This window comes from Periplaneta americana, chromosome 17, assembly GCF_040183065.1.
Source record: "Periplaneta americana isolate PAMFEO1 chromosome 17, P.americana_PAMFEO1_priV1, whole genome shotgun sequence".
Lineage (NCBI taxonomy): Eukaryota > Metazoa > Arthropoda > Insecta > Blattodea > Blattidae > Periplaneta > Periplaneta americana.
The window spans coordinates 3,673,741-3,694,295 of NC_091133.1; the positions used below are offsets into that span (position 1 = coordinate 3,673,741).

Here is a 20,555-nt window from a genome sequence, read left to right on the forward strand (position 1 = left end):
GTACGTCTAACACCAAAACTTATAAATAAATTAATGATATCTTTAGCATCCTGATTATCAGTGCAAAGAAAATCAATATTAAAATTCCCAGCTAATACAATATTAATATTTCTATCAATTTTAAAAGTTGATTCCAGAAGATCATTCAAACTATTATAAAATATATTAAAATCAGTTCTATTACAATCAGGAACTTTATAAAAAGCCACACACAATAAGTTCATAGCAGAAATGTACGTAGAACATACTTCAAATAAGTAAGATTTAATCACCGATGAAAGATTAATTACAGTATCAAATTTTAGACCTTCTTATCTTTATCCAATGAAAAAATATTTTAAAAAATTTAAGTGTTCCCCAAATTGTTTTGAGGTGTGTATATATTTATGGCAGATGCTGAAATGTTGCATGATATCTCTCTGCGAGAAGAGAGACGGGAGTGAGATTGGAAGTTCTGACGAAAGTTATAATGAAATTGTAGAAATTGAGAGCAAGTACTTCCATAGAAAATATGACAGGGGTGAATGGAAGGAAGTCCTGAGGCCTGGAGAGGGAAAGCGGAAAATGGCTTTTGGCAGAAGTTTCAGATCGGCATTCTCCCACACTGAAAGTCGTCATAATGTGGTACATTTTGACTAGGATTCTCATCGTTTCTGATGGGTGACCAGCAATAAATCTTGTTATAAATTGTGTAGTCAACTGTTCGAAGACAGGTTGAAACTCATGACACGATTGAGGCATCAGTCATGAAGCAACTAAGCCAGCAGATAATTGGATAGGGTTGCCATCTCATTTCCTCCTTCGTTGCATTCATCGATGACTAGTAACATATTTCATTAATAAGATGTATACAAACAATTGTTCTTCCTCTGACATATAATTGAAGTACTGCTGTTTATATATATATATATATATATATATACTTGAGCCAGTACCTCAATTAGAAGTAATATTGTAATTATAAATATAAAAAATGTATAATTGGTACTTGTCTACTTCATTTCTAAGTCTGCTTGTCTATTTTCTAAATTCCAATTACATTAAATAAATCCTAGCGTCTTAACTGCCTAGGAGCTCTGGGTCTCTTATGTCCAGGCTTGTTTGGAAAAATAAAGTAGGCTATATGTCCCTTCTTTGTTACTCAGTCTTACGTTAGGTACAGCTGTATGCTTCACAATATTTCAACATTACAACGGCAAAATGAACGAAATATAAATAATATTATATATACTTCTTTCAACAAAACAACCATTTCCATTATGCGTTAGAAAGAGAGAAAGATACGCCACAGGTGTGCGAATAGTAAGTAAGGTACACGTCACGTTCTTTCAGCATTTCTCTACAGGTGTAGTGTGTTCAGTTTATAAAGTTGAGATCACTGATGACTATTGAAGTGTCATAGAACCGTCTGTCACGGTCCGTTTGATCCACATGTTGGGGCATATAGTTTTGAATTATAGCCTGGAATGGATTACAAAATAGAAGTTAATGAGGCTTCATCAGAGGTAAATAGAAAAGCTTTACTGTGCATCTAGTTTGTGTGTTTGTCGAATAGTGGAGAAAAGCATACATTTCACACTTTATAGTCAATTGAATAAATTCCTTGCTGTTGCTGTGATTTATGTGGCGTCATGAATTGGCCTGGCTTTATGAAGTGTGCGTTGATGCTACTCCTCTCATGGAAGAACCTTTCACACGAAGTTCAGCTAATCTCTGTGACCGCTGCATCATGATCGAGTAATGCAGAGCCACAATAATTATTAACTTAATCCGTCCCAAAACCGTATGGAACTGCGATTCTGTTTGATACGTCCGTTTGAAACTTAGTTGAGCATAGGATATCATGTGAGAGAGGTTTTGTTTTGCGTTATTATTCCTAACACATAATCGTATTCAGGCCAGGTGCTTTTTGATGTCCTACAACAGTCATATTTTCTAACGCACTTGATCAGTAATTATGGCGTACATGCTACCACTTATTGACAGGTAAAACTTTAACTTAAATTTAATATGTGGAAAGGCTTAAAACTACATTGATTTGAGATCTGCTTCTGTTACTGACGTGCACATTATGAGTCACGTTAGCAATGACTGCCATGCACAACCAGATTGGCGGCTGTTACTCATCAAGTCATCTTTAAAAATAACTAATAAAATTATTCACGATGTTTTTCTGTCCTGTAGGAAGGGAATTTATCGCATCTGCAAGTGACGGACATGAAGACAGAATGCGTGGACCAGAGTTACGATATCAAATCAGAGATAAAAGTTGAAGACACCACACCAGTGCCTCTTGTCTTTCCTATGGTGAAAACTGAAGATGATGTAAGTGGTTCTCTATCAATATACACATATATCAGTGATGTATTTGTAAGTATGTCAGACCTATTACCAGTCTAGAATCGTATTACCCATTTGAACTTTTCCATAACTTTTACAACTTAAGCAATAGGGATTCATTTTAAAATTGAAATAACAATAATAATAATTCTCAAATATTTATTTCTGCTATTGAAGACAGAATTATCTCGAATACACAGAGACAATTGTGCCTAGGAACAGACTTCTTTTTAAGTTTACGATTTTTTTTATTTTCTTGTTGCTGATCTAACAATTGCTTTGATACACAATGAACAATAGGTTTAAACCACTGCCTGCTGGATCGCATCTTTTGGGTGCTATCAGTGCCTGCTCAATCAACGCTTATGTGCGAGGAATGAGAAAAGTTACTTTACTTCTAGGTGGCAGGTAGTGGCCACCGCTATTAACATTATCAGTATATGAAAACTACCCTAAATAATTATTGTGACGACGTCTTTAAGTATAAAAAGAGCCAAGGGGTTGGGGAAACGATGGCCCAGGGTGTTCGGATGCTTCATACCGTAAGTGTGAAACCTAACCATTTTTCCCCCATTACTACATATGCTAGTGGATTGTGGTGATTTTATAGTTTGCAGGTTGAATTTAGTTTTGCCTACTTCATTTCCAATTTCGATACTGACAGATAGTACAAATGGTAGTAATTTTGTAACTGGTATGTTGGCAGCTGAGACAAGTATCGACAACATACGAGGAGCATCCAGAAAGTAAGTTTCCCTATTTTTCAACATAGCCACCATCAGAATTGAGACACTTGTATCGTGGGATCAACTTTTGTATCCCTCTGTCGTAAAACTCTGCCGCCTGTGAAAGGAACCAGCGTGTGGCAGACGTCTTCAGCTCTTCGTCGTTGCCAAAACGGTCACCGGAGGACAGGAATTTTTTGAGGTACAAGAAAACGTGAAAATCGCTGGGAGCAAGATCAGGACTGTAGGGTGGGTGATCAAACAACTCCCAGCCAAATTCCGTCAAAACAGCTGCTGTGCGCCGAGCCGTATGTGGACGAGCATTGTCATGGAGGAGCACAACACCTGCAGTAAGCATTCCACGCCTCTTGTTTTGAATGGCACGTCGCAATTTTCGCAGTGTTTCACAGTAACGGTCAGCGTTCACTGTTTCACCTCTTGGAAGGAAGTCAATGAGCAGAATGCCCTTCCTGTCCCAGAACACCGTGCACATCACTTTCCGTACCGACAGCGTCTGTTTGAATTTCGTCCTGATCAGAGATCCACTATGCCACCAATGCATTGACTGTTGCTTGGTTACCGGGGTGAAGTGCGAAATCCAAGTCTCATCGCCATGACGATCCTGTCGAGGAACTCGTCGCCGTCATCGTGATACCGTTGCAGAAATATCAGTGCTGCTCCTAAACGTTGCATTTTGTGTTGTGCATTAAAGAACTTTATCACCGCCCGAACCTCGCAGGCGGCTGAAGAAGGAATAAGAGCTTCCATTTGGGACCACTGCTGCCACTCTACTGGCATCAGGCGGGATCAGTCCGGCTGGCATATGATTGATACGTCATACATCTGTTACGCATGCGCAATTGACACGGGTAATTACGTTTACTTTCAAGGGGAAAAAATCGGGAAACTTACTTTCTAGTTGCGCCTCGTATTTTGTCGGTACTGGAGTGCCATGCAATTAAAATTGTACTAGATTTCTGAGACGGTTACTGGAAGCTAGTGAAATTTGAACTTATTAATAATTAATTAATATCATTATGAACATTTGTTACAAAGTTCATTGTTGGCAGAACGTTTTTGGTATTTTTCGTCAGCAGTGTTGAATTTTGCCCGTCTTCTAGGAAATTACCATTTTAATACGTAATAGTTTTTTGTGTATTGCGTTGTGGTTATAATTCAAAACTATAGTGAAGTAAGTTTTCGGAGTTAGTACTAATAATTTCATGTGGTCAAACAAAATACATTTTTAGATTAGGTCTCGTGAGTTAATTGTTTAGTCAAACCAATGAATTTCGTATTGCCAGACAAAATATTTGACATGTTGATTCCTTTCCCCGTATAGTTTTCCTATGAAAATATGTTACAAATTATTGAATTATTTAGAATAACCTTCCAACATAAAGTGCGGTCAGTAAATAATTCATTTAGTACATAGGATCGTGTGATATCTGGTAACAGTTGGCATCACTGGCAAGACGGCAATATTTGCTGTTCAGGAACTGTTCTTATGTGACAATCACTATAAGCCACTTGTATTCAATTAGATTTAGAGTATGGCTTGGCGGAAGAGAAGACCTACTGGCCTTAGCTCTGTCATTGAAGCCACTCGTGTGGCTGAGGCGGCTAGGTGCTTCCCTGCTAATCCCGAGTTGCGCTCGGTCACGTGTTCGATTCCCGCTTTGGTTGATTCCCTGGTTGGAATTTTCCGAGATTTTCCCGAACAATAATGAGAATGTTACCTAATCTGTGGCGAATCCTCGGCCTCATGTCGCCAAATACCATCTCGCTATCACCAATCACATCGATGCTAAATAATGTAGTAGTTGTTGCAGCGTCGTTAACTAAATCAAGTAAAATCTCTTAATTTATTGAAACTGCACTTGAAAAATGCTTTTGCATGGATTATATACATTTTGATATGAATCGCGACCTTATTCGTCATAGTGTAAAGGATGTGCAATAGGGTGTGATCATGCTGAGGCATATGAACACATAGGGAGCAGCTTATAACAATATAGATCGTGTTCTAACATCCTGTGATAAATTGTTCATTTAAGATATCTCTCTGTACCGCAGGAATGGAATCTAGGGGATCAGCATGTGACTGGTATAAAGGAGGAATATGAGGACCAGACCCAAGATCTCGCATCTGAGATAAAATTTGAGGATGATCCAGTGCCAATTTCGTTCCCAGTGTTGAAACATGAACCTGAGGTGAGTGGAGAACAAGGAATGCAATGTGTTCTTCCAGTGTTTATTTTGTATTTTGTTTCTCTTCTCAACGTCTTTTGCAACATGTGCCTCTTTTTCCATTCATCATATTCACATTCCCCTGTATGTTGACTCATACATAATAAAATTCAGTTCACACCTGTGAAGTAACACTCAGCACGTCTGGCCTCGAAACCAGGTGGCCCGGGTTCGAATCCCAGTCGGGGCAAGTTACCTGGTTGAGGTTTTTTCCGGGGTTTTCCTTCAACCCACTACAAACAAATGCATGGTAACATTTGGTGCTACACTCCGGACTCATTTCACCGGCATCACTTTCGTCTCATTCAGACGATAAATAACCTGAGATGATGATACAGCGTCGTAAAATATCCCAATCAAAAAAAATAATATATAATTCATGTAAAACTGAAAATATTATATTCAATATTTTAATGCATACCGATATACCTCAGTTAGTTGTATTTTATAGTATAGTCATTTCTTCCTAAAACCCTCGAAATTCCCCTCCAGGTTGGTAACAACAGATTATATGAGTGTGGCACAGCATTTTAAACTACTGGTACACCTTTAGTGTGCCACACGTTGTAAAACGCTGTTCTGCAAGGGAAAGCTGTGCCCCATGAAATATCTTCCCCAAGATTAGACTTTTATTTGCTAAAATTCTACTAGGCCTATTGCGACTTATATGTAGTTGTGTGGCAACTATAATCGATGCGCTTTTGTTAATGTAAATTGAGCTATCCCTTTGTTTGATTTGCTCTGTATTTGTAGGAAGTGCACAGTGCCTTCAATGAGGAGCCAAGGGTGGAAGTGACGGCAGAGAACAACAAGGTTTTTGCCGAAAGGTGAGTGTGGTGTGCGAGTCTTCACGTAGAGAGTTCATTGTGTTTGAAGTGTCTGTTTTCTTGACTGTCCAGAAGCATATTCAGAAGAACTGTCTGTCTGAATCATCCAGCAATAATCAGTTATCACAATCACACTGCACTTCCTTTGATGTCTGGTTTCTATAAGTACTGTTCAAACCTTTCTTCATATTTTTCATTAAAAGAGCTTAGATTTTCAACAAAATAGTTTAGATGGACAAGCATACATTCATATTGCAGCGTAGGGAATTGAAACTCTTCAACTGAATTTCTACAGTTTCTTTATAATTGAAGTCTTTGTAATTCCCAAGGAAATTATGTACTGCCATTTTGAGTTCATTCCAAGAGTTTTTCTGCAATCCGCTCATCACGTTTAGGAAGGCATTATGTAATATTAATTTGCGTGTTTTACTTATTTATTCATTTATTTATCTGTTTGTTCGTTCGTTCCTGCATCCTGGTGCATTTAGGTGCATCAGTCTTTCACTCTCACACCACCATAATTGCAACTACAATGACACATACAGTGATCTTCAACAATGTTTCAACAGGTTCTGATTTCTTTCTGTTTGGCCACTGTTTCCCCCTCCACTGCGTAGACCTAGTCCTTCTATCCCACTCACACTAGGCACTTGTTGTTGTTGTTATTAATGCAGACTTCCTAGCAATAATGCCATTAACCCCCGTGCCATCCAGTGTTTCGCACACATACTGAGTTTAGAATAGTGATTTCACGAAATGAGCATAGCAACTTATGATTTTCAAGTTACAAGATAGCTGCATGCTTCTCTGTAAAAGACTGCATATAACTGCATGTCTACTCAGCTCTCAGGCGCAAAAGTGTTACTGTAAGTGAAGTATTGTAGTTGCAGTGAAATCACAAACATATAATTGAAACAATTTATATTAATATTACCTGAGATACGTCATGCACAATAATAATGAGCAGTTAAAAACTGTGAAATTCTACAAAAGACAGACAAGTAAGCCACAGACATTATTTAAAAACGGAAATATGTGTGATATAAAATTGAAGCATTTATCCCAACAACGGTCTATGTTACAATTTTTTAAAATTGAGATTTTAATAGAATAATCCTCGGTATAGTCTTACACAGCTGTCACAAAAATTGTTTTTCAATATCTATATCAGAGGCGTTTCTACACGAGTTACTACCACGAATGTCTTGGTTGGAACAGTGGTCTATGTCACTAGTCACTTCTAGCGTATCCAGTTGTTTCCATCATAACGGGAGTTATTGCATGGGAGTTTGTTCTCTTTACGAATACTGGGTACTTTAACTCTGGGTAGCAGTTTTCGGTTGATCTATTACGACTAATGGACGACTGCAAGACAGCGATGATTTTTACGTCAGATATTAACTGACTAAATAAATCTAAACAAATAATAAAAAAACAAGGATCCAGACAAATTAATATTAGTGGAAAATGTGTCACCAAAATCGGCCTGGTTGGCGTAGTGGGTACAGCACTGGCCTTCAATTCGTGAAGTTGCGGTTTCGATCCCGGGCCAGGTCGATGGCATTTAAAGTGCTTAAATGCAACACGATCATTTCCGTAGGTTTACTGGCATGTAAAAGAACTCCTGCGGGACAATGTCGACGCTGATATAACTTCAGCAGATGCGAGCGTCGTTAAATAAAACAATTTTTTTTTTGTGTGACATAAAATTCACTAAGAAATAGTGGTGTTGAGTGTACAAGGAAGACAAGGTCGCAAGTTACTGTGAAAGATCCTCAAAATAATGGAATTTCCTCTGTTATTTTTCATTATTTTATTACTTGTATTTTAATTTACATTTTACCTACTGGTGATGTCGTCATCTGTTGGGATGGGTACTGAATATTCGGGACAGGGATTCAAACTCCATCTCCTAACAATTTCTCAACTGTGGTATTTAATTTTCTTTATTCTTATTGTTACAACTTTCATTAATTTAATGGTGTCCCTACAGTGTAATACTGCAGTTATTTTCTAGTATCACTGCTACTATTCGATCAATATTGTATGTTTATTCATAATATGATATTGAGTGTAAATATAATAAATATCATGGTGTTAATTCATATTACTATATAACATTTAAAACTTAATGTCATAATCGAATTGTTCATACTTTAACCTTTTTATTGATTTAGTTTGTTTCGTAATATTGTGATTGTTTAAAACTCTTTATTGATTATATTCCCCAGTAGCGATATTGTGGAAATAAATCTATTGTTAAACTTCCGCGATGTATAATATGTCCATAAGTAATATACATTCGTGTACCTTGCGTAGTGTACAAACCATATTCATGGAATATCAATCTATGTTCCCGTTGAATAGTAAATTTATGAGCGGAATTACGATGTAACATATTTATGTCTCTTGCACAGTTAGCACATTGTAACATAGACCATTACGCGGCCCAACGCTTTAGTTATGATTTTATGACTATTTTTTTATAAATTAGCAGTACTTCACGTTAAATCATATATCATATTCTTCTAGGCGAAAATAGTATGTATTGTAGTTGAATTATTACGTCATGAAACACTGGAAGAAAGACCAATATACTGGTACGTAAATGCATGTACAAACAGGACATCGAAGAAATTTAGTTTTTTTCCTAAGCTTTTATTTCATTAATTATCTATTTGAAATCCAATGCGTACTTACGATGTTGAAACACATTTTGTTGTATTACAAAAGTTGATTCTTCTTACTTGAAGCATTTGCTGCAGAAGCTTCAAATTTAACTATTATATTTAGGTATAACATTCTCTTTACCAGGTAATATTACGTTAGCAGCTGCAGTCCTTAAAACTGAACATAATTTAATATCTGTCAGTCGACTCTTAAGTTAAGATATGTTAAGTTTCATGGAAGGGTAAGAGCTGATTACACATATATGTACTGTCGAACATTGATATTATTTCCAAAACAAGATTTTACATTATTATTTAAAATAAGAAGTAAAAATGGAAGTAATTGAGGATATTGTGATGAAGTGTTCAATGCTCTTGATTCTTTAGCATGAGGTCGAGTAAAGCATTGCATTAAATTTGTACTTCCCTATGACGTCTAGCATAAGACTGCAAGTAGGAGAAGGATATCAAAGGAGGCAAGGTTTGAACACGTGGTGTCCTGGAACGAAATTGAAGAACAGCACGTAACAGAACTCGATAGCGTCGCTGGTTTAGGAAAGCCCTAGATAATGCTGTAAATGATTCTGATGTACTTCTTCCTAAAGACTGCATACCGGACAAAATGGCGAAGACATATTTCCAATTTACTTCAAGTGTTTTTAGGTAGTACTCTTGATAGTAGTTCTACACAAGATATAAAAATGAATGGAATTGTTACTAGTTAAAGTTCGCAAGACAATAAATACGAAGTTAGAGATGATACCAGTCAAATTTTCTGATGATGACACTGCAAAATCGAATCAGCAATGTTCCACTGCAGATTTCTATAATTTTAAAGTGACATACTTAATAACTGTAAAGATTTTAGACATCACAAGAATAAAAGATAGAAAAAGTTATAGCACATGTGTAAACTCAAATTTCGAAACAATCGCATAAAATAGCATGCTCGAGTCGAAAAAGATTAAAGAAAGTCAGGTGACTGTGGACAGAGAGGCTCATTAATAATGAAACCTAACTGAGAGTTGACTAACGTGGTGTAATCCTTATAAAATTTATTGTACAGAAGAAGTCCAAATTGTTTAGTTAGTTTTGATACTTGCACCATCACTCATAAATCAATTACAAGCATGTATCTCTAATCGTAATGTACCTCCTCATGAAATAGGTTTGTTTCGATTTGACTATTCAATAATGGATTGTATACTTGTGACTATTTTATAGACTGATAGTATATTTACTTCAGGATTGCAGCTAGGAATGAGAGGACTGTATCAAGAGAATTGGCCAGCATTCCTTTTGAAGAGGACGAGATTCCTAGGAAATCGGGTTCCTCGGGAAAACCTGTGCGGACTCTTGAAGATGAGAAGCAGTTGGAATTAGAATTGTCTAAAATATGTGCCTCGACTGCAAAAAATGTGAGCAGTCATTCATCTATGGACGTAGGCAAGAAACCTTTCAAATGCGAAGTTGGTGCTAAGTGCTTTTCAAACTCGAAGAGTCTAAAAACTGATGAAAGTCTGCACGCCGCGGAGAAGCCTTTCAAATGTGATTTTTGTGGTAAGTGTTTCTTGTATTCAAGTAAGTTAAGAAGCCACGAACGGCGGCACACAGGCGAGAGACCTTTCAAATGTGATGTTTGTGGTAAATGTTTCTCGAAGAATGGCAACCTCAAAAGCCATGTGCGTGTACATACTGGCGAGAAACCTTACAAGTGTGATGTTTGTAGTGCGTGTTACTCAAATTTGAGAACCCTAAAAAGGCATGAACGTCTGCACACAGGCGACAAACCTTTCAAATGTGATGTTTGTGGTATGTGTTTCTTGTATTCAAATATGCTAAGTATCCACGAACGGCGGCACAGAGGCGAGAGACCTTTCAAATGTGATGTTTGTGATAAATGTTACTGGAAGGCGTGTGACCTTAAGCGCCATGTGCGTGTGCACACTGGCGAGAAACCTTTCAAGTGTGATGTTTGTAGTGCGTGTTACTCAGATTTGGGTATCCTAAGAAGGCATGAACGTCTGCACACTGGCGACAAACCTTTCAAATGTGATGTTTGTGGTAAGTGTTTCTTGTATTCAAGTATGCTAAAAATCCACGAACGGCCGCACACAGGCGAGAGACCTTTTAAATGTGATGTTTGTGGTAAATGTTTTAAGACGGATGACCTTAAAAACCATATGCGTGTTCACTCTGGCGAGAAACCTTTCCAGTGTGATGTTTGTGGTAAGTGTTTCTCGAAGTCGTGCGGCTTAAAAGTACATAAACGTATGCACTCTGGCGACAAACCTTTTAAATGTGAAGGTTGTAGTAAACGTTTCTCGCAATCTTGTCACCTTAAAGCCCATCAACGCCTGCATATCGGGGAGAAAACTTACTAATGTGATAATGCTTAGGTGAGGGGTTTGGACTTTTTCCATTGCTGGTTGTCACAATAATAAAAATCAGGACAACGTTTCGAGGGGTGGTTCTCCCTTCGTCTTCGTGTGGAAGGAGAGAAGAGAAAAACCCTACTGTTAGGATCGTTACGTACAGCTATTCTGTATGACAGATCGACGATTCCTGGCTTCGGTAGAGATTATATTGAAGAAAGACCCGAAGTCATTAGAGGTATGTTGGCACTAAAACCAAACGGAAAAAAGAAGATGGGCGTGAAGTGGCTAAAAAGTGATGAAACACACACAAAAGCATGAGGGCGGGGAACTAAAAAAATGTGAACAAGTGTTATGATACCTCGATAGAAAATAAAAGAAGATAAAAAAGAAAAAAAACTATTAAGGACAGGATAAAAACTAATGCTGCCACCTGGCGGTAGCAGAATTACTACTAACTGCTAAGCTGCATGGATGGATGGATGGATGGATGGTTCATTTTGCAAAAACATGTGGACCATGTATCGCATTGTCATATACAATTTAAAATGCAAGATATCATACAATGGATACAAATTAAGATACATGAATATTAAAAAACTCATCGACATTATACAATGGATTTGCCAATAATATAGTCCTAATCCGTTTCCTAAAAACTTGGAATGGAAGATTCCTTATATCAACAGGTAGACTAATAAATAATTTAAAAGCAAAGAATAGAAAACTATTTTGAGTAATACTGTATTTACATTTGTCAATATATAAATTTGTATTATTTCTTGTAGAATATTTATGAACGGAATACATGCTATGTAATTATTAATGTTATTTCGAATGTAAAAGAGACAGGCCTATACATACATAGACGGCAATGTCAAGATTTGTGACCTTATAAAAAGAGGTTTACAATGAGTCGTATTTGATACTCCATAAATTAATCTTAAAGCTTTCTTTTGTAATATGAAGAGAGCTTGAGCAGAAGTATGGTGACCCCAAAAATAATACCATAATTTAAATGACTTTGTATATGGCTATGAAATATTGTAAACAATACCTTGTTAGGTAAATTATTCCTTAACAAATTTTACATATATAGGCCTTTACTTAATTTCTTAGGAACATAGTCAACATGAGTTTTCCATCCCATTCTAGGTTCAAGAATGATGCCCAGAAACCTAACAGTAGTAAGACGATTAATACCAAAGTTTAATTTAACAGTTTTGTTAGAATTAATCATAAGGTTATTCGCACTACACCAATCAACAACCCTACTTGATACATTAGCAGTTCCATAGACAATATGTCACTATTTTTATGAATTGTATTAACGGCTAAATCATCAGCAAACATAAAAGAATCAGAACATCCATCCCGAATATAGTCGGGAAGATCATTAACATAAATAATAAACAATAAAGGTCCCAAAATTGAGCCTTGAAGCACACCATGTTTTAATACCTGATACTGTGACCTTTTACCATTTGCCAAAACAGATTTATGCCTATCATTCAAATAAGACACTAAAAATTTTACACTAAGAAACCATAATATTTAAGCTTAAGTAAAAGTGTTTCATTAGAAACTGCGTCGAAAGCCTTTGAGAAATCATAAAAGCTACTACTAATATGATAACCATTTTCAATACCCACAAAACAACGTCTAACAAAGGACACCACAGCCTCCACAGTACTATGTGAAGTCTTAAAACCATATTGACAGTTGGTGAACAAACAATTATATTCAAAGTAATTGTAGATTTGTTTCTTAAGCAAAATCTCAAAAACTTTCGACAAAGTAGGTATTATACTTATAGGTCTATAATTGGATATCTCATTTCTACAACCTTTTTTAAAATTACGAATTACCTTAACAAACTTAAAAGAATCAGGAAAAACTCCAGAGTCTATACAGAATTAAAAATATGGGCAAGAGGCTCAATAATGTATACCGAAGCAATCTTCAATATTTTAGAATTAATGCCATACACATCAAGACAAGAGCTAATGTTCATACCTAAAATAACATCATAAATTTCATCAACACCAAAATGTTTAAAAGCAAATGTCTGAATAGGTTTGACTCTATTAACTAAAAAATTTTGAGCGTGGTGATTTTTTGTGAGGTTATTTACAATGAAATTAACATTAACAATAAAAAAAATTAATAAATTGGTCAGCATCAATATCTGATGAAGAAACGTTAGATTTAGACTGGCTGTTTGTAAGACTAGAAATAATTGACCAAGTCATCTTCGTTTTATTATTAGAAGCATTAATTAAACTTGAAAAGTAATTAACTTTTGTACACCTTAAATTTCTTTTATATAATTTTTTCTTTTCATGATAGACATCTTTAAACTCATCAATACCTTGATAAACATATAAATCATAGAACAAAAGACATCTCAGTTTAAGGTTATGAAGCTCGTTAGTATACCACTTATTATAATTATATTTCCTCGTATTTGGCACGATTGTATTATCAACAAAGGGAAAAGCTTTGTTTATTACATCAATGAAAAGTGAAAGAAAATAATTAACTTTATCATTAACATTATCCAATGTATATATTATTAAACCAATTTAAATTCATAAGTAAATAAATAAAATAAGATATACTTAAGTCATTAAAAACACGTACAGGATTTGAATACATTATTGTATTATCAGGTAAAATTTTATGAGTACTATTTATTTTAAAGCATATCGCCTCATGATCAGAGAATATAGTAGGAACAACACCTGCTGTACAAAGATTATCATCAACATTGGCAACAACATTATCTATACATGTACCTATATTTCCATTATTACCAAGGCGAGTTGGTTCAAAAATAGTACGTCTAACACCAAAACTTATAAATAAATTAATGATATCTTTAGCATCCTGATTATCAGTGCAAAGAAAATCTATATTAAAATCCCCAGCTAATACAATATTAATATTTCTATCAATTTTAAAAGTTGATTCCAGAAGATCATTCAAACTATTACCGTATAAAATATATTAAAATCAGTTCTATTACAATCAGGAACTTTATAAAAAGCCACACACAATAAGTTAATAGCAGAAATGTACGTGGAACATACTTCAAATAAGTAAGATTTAATCACCGATTGAAGATTAATTACAGTATCAAATTTTAGACCTTCTTGCACAGAAATAGCAGAACCGCCATGTTGTTTCGATAGAGGTCTACAAAAACTGTCAGCCAAAACAAAACCAGGTATATTCACTAAAGACAGTTCTTCACGATTTAACCAGTGTTCAGAAATACATAAAATATGAACATCGTATTCCTTAATAAGAACTGAAATATAATCAATCTTAATAGATAAACTTTGTACATTCCAATATAAAATGTTAGCAGAGCCATTAGAGGTTAACTTACAACCTTGACTCAGTCACTCAGACGGTATCTGATTATTATTATTAGGTGGCTGGAATAACTGCTCATTTCTAAGAACACCATAAACTTCTCACACAAAGCAGCCTTCAGGCCAACACACTGCTGAAAACACACTACCAAACTTCTGTTCGTCAATTTCAACATGGAAGGTAGCATAAGAATCATGTTTTGTTTCTAATCTCGTTACTTTGATAGGCTTTAAGTTACGAGACCGAAGATATTGATTTATTTCAGACTCTGTCACATCTGGTGCAAACCTACTTACAAAAACAGCTTTATTTCTTGATACTTTCGAGATTACTTTGAGATTACTAACGACACTTGTACCACAAAAAGCAAGTTTCTGATGTTGTTTACCTGTCTTCATCTTTCTTCCTTTTACATCAGCAAACGAAACTTTATTTATATCATTTCCATTGCTAGGATCCGAATTGGAACCCGCTGTCGAAGTACCTGGATTTTCATTTGTAGTTTGGACAACCTTAATGTTACTATCACACTTAGGGCTCGTGTCTATTTTCATTTGTTTTAGTGAAGAACCATCCTTAACCATAGTTAACCACCCTACGTGTAGTTTAAGCAATTTCACTTTTTCCATAAGTTCCGCAATTATACAATCTTCCTGCCTAATAATATATTTAAAGATTTTACCCTCATTATCCGTTATTCCTTTCAACATATTAGAAAAAACTTCGTCACAATCATTCTCCTTAATTCTTGTGGACAGAGGTCTGCTTGTTTCCCCTATATATACGCGACCGCATTCTCACGGAATGTTGTAAATGCAGTCTCTGGTATCCATGTAATTAGGTTTGGGTTAGTTGTTGGACAGGATTCGGCTGAGTGTGCTCTCTGATGTGAAGACCGTTCTGATGTTATATTTCTTGGAGATTTTCTTGAATTTTTCGGAGGTGCCTCTTACATATGGGATAACTATGGTACTCAGGGGGACGGGGGGGGGATCGCTCTTGTTTTCTTGGTTATGACTTACGGCCTTTTTGATGAATTCTTGGGGATAACCATTCGTTACTAATGTGATGTTTTTCGCAGTAGCTTTACGTAAATGCCAATAAACTTGTGAAATCTGGCCCGAAACCTCTCAAATGTCATTTTTGTACTAAGTGTTACTGGCAGTCGTCTGAACTAAAAGCCCTTAAAAGCCTGCATAGTGCTGAAAATGGAAGAACACAACTCCTGTAAGAAGTGAAACAATATACCTATATTATATTGTATATAAATATTAAACGAATTTGATACATATTTTAATAATGTATTATATTATTTTATAATACAGTTTATTATATATAAATCATAAGAAATAATTGTAACTAGTTTGTCACTGACAAATAAGGAAAAGCTGTTAACTTGAATTTATTTGAATCAAATCGTCACTGGATTATGCAATAAGGTAGGCGATGATGTTTGGATCCTGTGTCTCAACTCTCTTCTCAATTATTATCTTAGCATGTACTCGACTACACTAACCTCTAGCGCTTGAAAGTGGAACTAAACGCCGGCGCAGAGAGAAACAAAATACAGGAAGATTCGCTCAGTGTTCATTCTTTATAATCCCTAATCGCTGGGGATATGCTACTGGAACTAAATGACACCTCTGAGCAGTAGTATAGGATGAGTATAAATTCAAATAAGACGAGGACCATGGTCTTAGGAAGAAAAATTTAGAATGTAAACTTGCGAATTCTAAATGAGGCAGTAGAGCATGTGGACAGCTTCATATACTAGGGTTGTACTGTAGGCAGTAACATGACTAGCCTCCAGGAATTCGAATTGAAGAAAGCAAAGGTCAAGGAATCTTTTAATAGAAAAAAAGCATATTTTATGGAGCTCTGGAAAAAGAACTAACGATGAGACTAGTGAAGTGCTTTGTATGCAATTTGGCATTGTATTGGGCAGAAACATGGACATGAAGACGAAGGTAATAGAAGCATTTGAAATAAGGATATGGAGAAGAACAGAATGTGTGAAGAAGACAGACAGAATAAGAAGTGAAGCTGTGTTGGAAAGAGTGGGTAAGAAAAGAATGTAACTGAAATGGATGAGAAAGGTAGGATTTCCAGACGTCCCGTAAAATAGGAATCTTTCCGTTTTTCGCTAATGTGTCCCATTGTCCAGAGAAAAGTCTCCGGGACAGCATTCCTTCGCATATTTTAGAGTTCTGAAGTGAGAAAAAAAAAACAAAAGTTACAATGTCTATTCTATATTACAAATTACAAAGATCACGCTTTATGATTGCATTGTAGACAGGCTATTATGAAACAATTACTGTGAGTTATTAATTTCTCAAGGCGAGTGAATGCAACACCAAATGCTTAGATGAAGTCTGGTGTATCTTTTTAAATATACTGAAGGAGAACTCTCAAATTTGAAGAGGATATTGGAGTTCATTATGCGTTTCCCTGCAACAAATGCGTGCGTCGAAAGATTATTGTCTGACATGAGCGCTCTATGGACTGAGGAGAGAAATAAATTATCTTTAAGAACAGTAAAATTAGTCTTTCTTCAGTGAGGATTGTTTTGCTTTACATTACACGAGTCTTCAAAATAAACAATTGTTAAGTGAAATTCATCCTTCAGCGAAATATTGCAGGGCCAATCCGGATTAATTTATAAGAATATTGTGGCTTGAGTAGACTGTTTTGTAGCTATTTCTGTAATAACTTAGTAAAAGAAATTTGAAGGCAACTTATATAAGGAAGCTAAAACTTAATGCAGATTTGCTCCTAAACAATTTTGTTTACTATTTCTTTACTTACACTTAGTTAAGAAAGTGTTTGTGTAGTAAACGCTACTTTGAAAGATTGGCATATTTGAAGCGTGCGCATACTAAACTTACTCAGTGATAACTGATAAGTGTCCAGTATTTTTTTGCAATATGTCTGGGAACACTAGAAGAAGGGGAACAGAAAATGGTTGGGTCACTCGCTGAGAAGAAACTGGCTACTGAGGGAAGTACTGGAAGGATTGGTGAATGGGGTAGAGTTCGGGGCAGAAGAATATATCAGGTGATAGACGACATTAACGTACGGATCATATGAAGAGAGAAAAAGGTGGGCAGTATATGGGAAAGATTGGAGAAACCTGGGTTTGCAATGAAATACCTGCCCTTGTTTAGAACACTAAATTAATTAATGACCATTTACTTACGTTATCAGGCTTGTATTCATGAAAGAACACCATTGTTCAATTATGCACATTGTCGTTTCCGTTAATGGTCTATTGTGTGTCATAGACCTCATTTGTAGTAATGCGGTGTACTTTTCAAAATGTTAATAAAGTCACCATAAGTTTTTATATATTTTATGATGTTATTTCGTATTTGTATTCCTTCATAACCATTTAAGCTTTGTGCTATAAGACTACGAAATACACTGCTCAAAACAGTTAGAAGAACACTTGTAATGAATTGAATAACTTAGTGTTTTTTGAAGCTGTGGTGCTGAAAATTGGACAATATGTAAATTGGAACATTAATTTAATCTAGGGATACAAATTTAAAAAATCCATGGCCTAAATACAGAGTAATTACCTTAAATAAAATATATGGAGTCATCTTTGATTGCGGAAGACACCAACAACTTCTAATTGGTAAGCTTTCTTACGTTGTTATAGTGACAAATGCTGATTACTCCCTACTTCATTAAAGTCTCTGAAAAAATGAGGCATTTAAATGAGTTTGAAGTATATCATGCTCTACTTCTTTTACGATAAGGTCAATCACTGAGACAAGTGGCTAGAGAGCTTGAGGTTTCTCCTTCCAGGTGACGCAACAGGCACAGGCAGACAGGTCATTATTGTAGAATACCTGGCCAGGACCGTAAATGTGAAACAAGCCCCCAGGACGACAGATACATTGTCCAATCAGCTCTTCGACAGAGTACAAAAACTGCAAGAGACCTGCAGAATGACCTCTATATGGCTTCCGGAATCCGGGTTTCAGACCAAACGGTAAGGAACAGATTAATGAAAAGGAATATTCGTCCCAAAATGCCTGTTAAAAACAGCGTTTGACAAATAAGCATCACGCAGCAAGACTTAAGTTTGCTGAAAAACGTGCGGATTTGCAGTCTGTGCTCTTCTCGGACGAATCCAGGTATCGTCTTTCACGTTGTGATGGTCGTTTAAGGGTGTGGGGACGGCCAGGTGAAAGATTTTCTGTAAGAGTTGTACAGGAAATGGATAGATTCGGTGGAAGTTCCTTAATGGTATAGGCCGGAAATATGTACAACAATCGTATGGACCTCGTAATTGTTCCCAGCGACTAAATGCTGTCCGGTACATCGAGGACGTTCTGGAAGAGCATCTAGTACCGGCTGCCATTGGAGTAGGCCCTGGATTTCTGCTTGTTCAGGATAATGCCAGGGCACATTCTGCGGTTGTCACCAGGGATTTCCGAAGGGAGAATGAAATTGAGGTAATGGAGTGGCCAGCAATCAGTCCAGACCTCAACTCTATTGAACAATTGTGGAATCTTCTGGATACGAACTTCAGGAACCGACCTCAAGCTCGACAAACCCTGCAGGAACTTTGAGATGCTCTAAAGGAGGAATGGGAGAATATTCCCCAAGAGGAAATACAGATTATCATAGGGACCATGCCATTAAGGTGCCAAGCTGTCATCGAATGTCGTAGAGGCCATACACGATACTAAACCTTTATAACGGGTGTTTAAGTTTGATAAGTAAGGACGAGACTCAATTTCTCATATAGTGCAATGTTTTAAACAGTTGTTTGTTGACATTATTCATTTGTTTTTATTGACATGGAGATAAATGTGGCCATAAATAACCATTAATAATATACTTTATTAATTTCACGTCTCTACCTTTGTCCAATGTAACAATATTTCAATAAATCTTAGTGTCCCCTAATTGTTTTGAGCACTGTATATATTTATGGAAGATGCTGAAATGTTGCATGATCTCTCTCTGCGAGAAGAGAGACAGCAGTGAGATTGAAAGTTCTGACGAAAGTTATAATGAAATTGTAGAAATTGAGAGCAAGTACTTCCATAGAAAATATGACAGGGGTGAATGGAAGGAAGTCCTGAGGCCTGGAGAGGGAAAGCGGAAAATTGGTTTTTGGTAGAAGTTTCAGATCGGCATTCTCCCACACTGAAAGTCGTCATAATGTGGTACATTTTGACTAGGATTCTCATCGTTTCTGATGGGTGACCAGCAATAAATCTTGTTATAAATTGTGTAGTCAACTGTTCGAAGACAGGTTGAAACTCATGACACGATTGAGGCATCAGTCATGAAGCAACTAAGCCAGCAGATAATTGGATAGGGTTGCCATCTCATTTCCTCCTTCGTTGCATTCATCGATGACTAGTAACATATTTCATTAATAAGATGTATACAAACAATTGTTCTTCCTCTGACATATAATTGAAGTACTGCTGTTTATATATATATATATATATATATATATATATATATATATATATATACTTGAGCCAGTACCTCAATTAGAAGTAATCTTGTAATTATAAATATAAAAAAGTATAATTGGTACTTGTCTACTTCATTTCTAAGTCTGCTTGCCTATTTTCTAAATTCCAAATACATTAAATAAATCCTAGCGTCTTAACTGCCTAGGGTCTCTGGGTCTCTTATGTCCAGGCTCGTTTGGAAAAATAAAGTAGGCCATATGTCCCTTCTTTGTTACTCAGTCTTACGTACGGTACAGCTGTATGCTTCACAATATTTCAACAATACAACGGCAAAATGAACGAAATATAAATAATATTATATATACTTCTTTCAACAAAACAACCATTTCCATTGTCCTTTAGAAAGAGAGAAAGATACGCCACAGGTGTGCGAATAGTAAGTATGGTACACGTCACGTTCTTTCAGCATTTCTCTACAGGTGTAGTGTGTTTAGTTTATAAAGTTGAGATCACTGGTGACTATTGAAGCGTCATAGACCCGTCT

General features: G+C 36.1%; 1 protein-coding gene across 1 annotated transcript; it reads left to right on the top strand.

The window, feature by feature from the left end:
* The first annotated feature begins 1,368 nt into the window (after positions 1–1,368).
* On the top strand, positions 1,369–12,375 carry LOC138693181 (zinc finger protein ZFP2-like). The gene is made up of 5 exons (XM_069816911.1): positions 1,369–1,505; positions 2,185–2,325; positions 5,142–5,279; positions 6,069–6,142; positions 10,058–12,375. Exons 1-5 carry the CDS (start codon positions 1,467–1,469, stop codon positions 11,193–11,195), a joined length of 1,530 nt encoding a protein of 509 aa, XP_069673012.1. The 5' UTR covers positions 1,369–1,466; the 3' UTR covers positions 11,196–12,375.
* Positions 12,376–20,555: the final 8,180 nt, after the last annotated feature.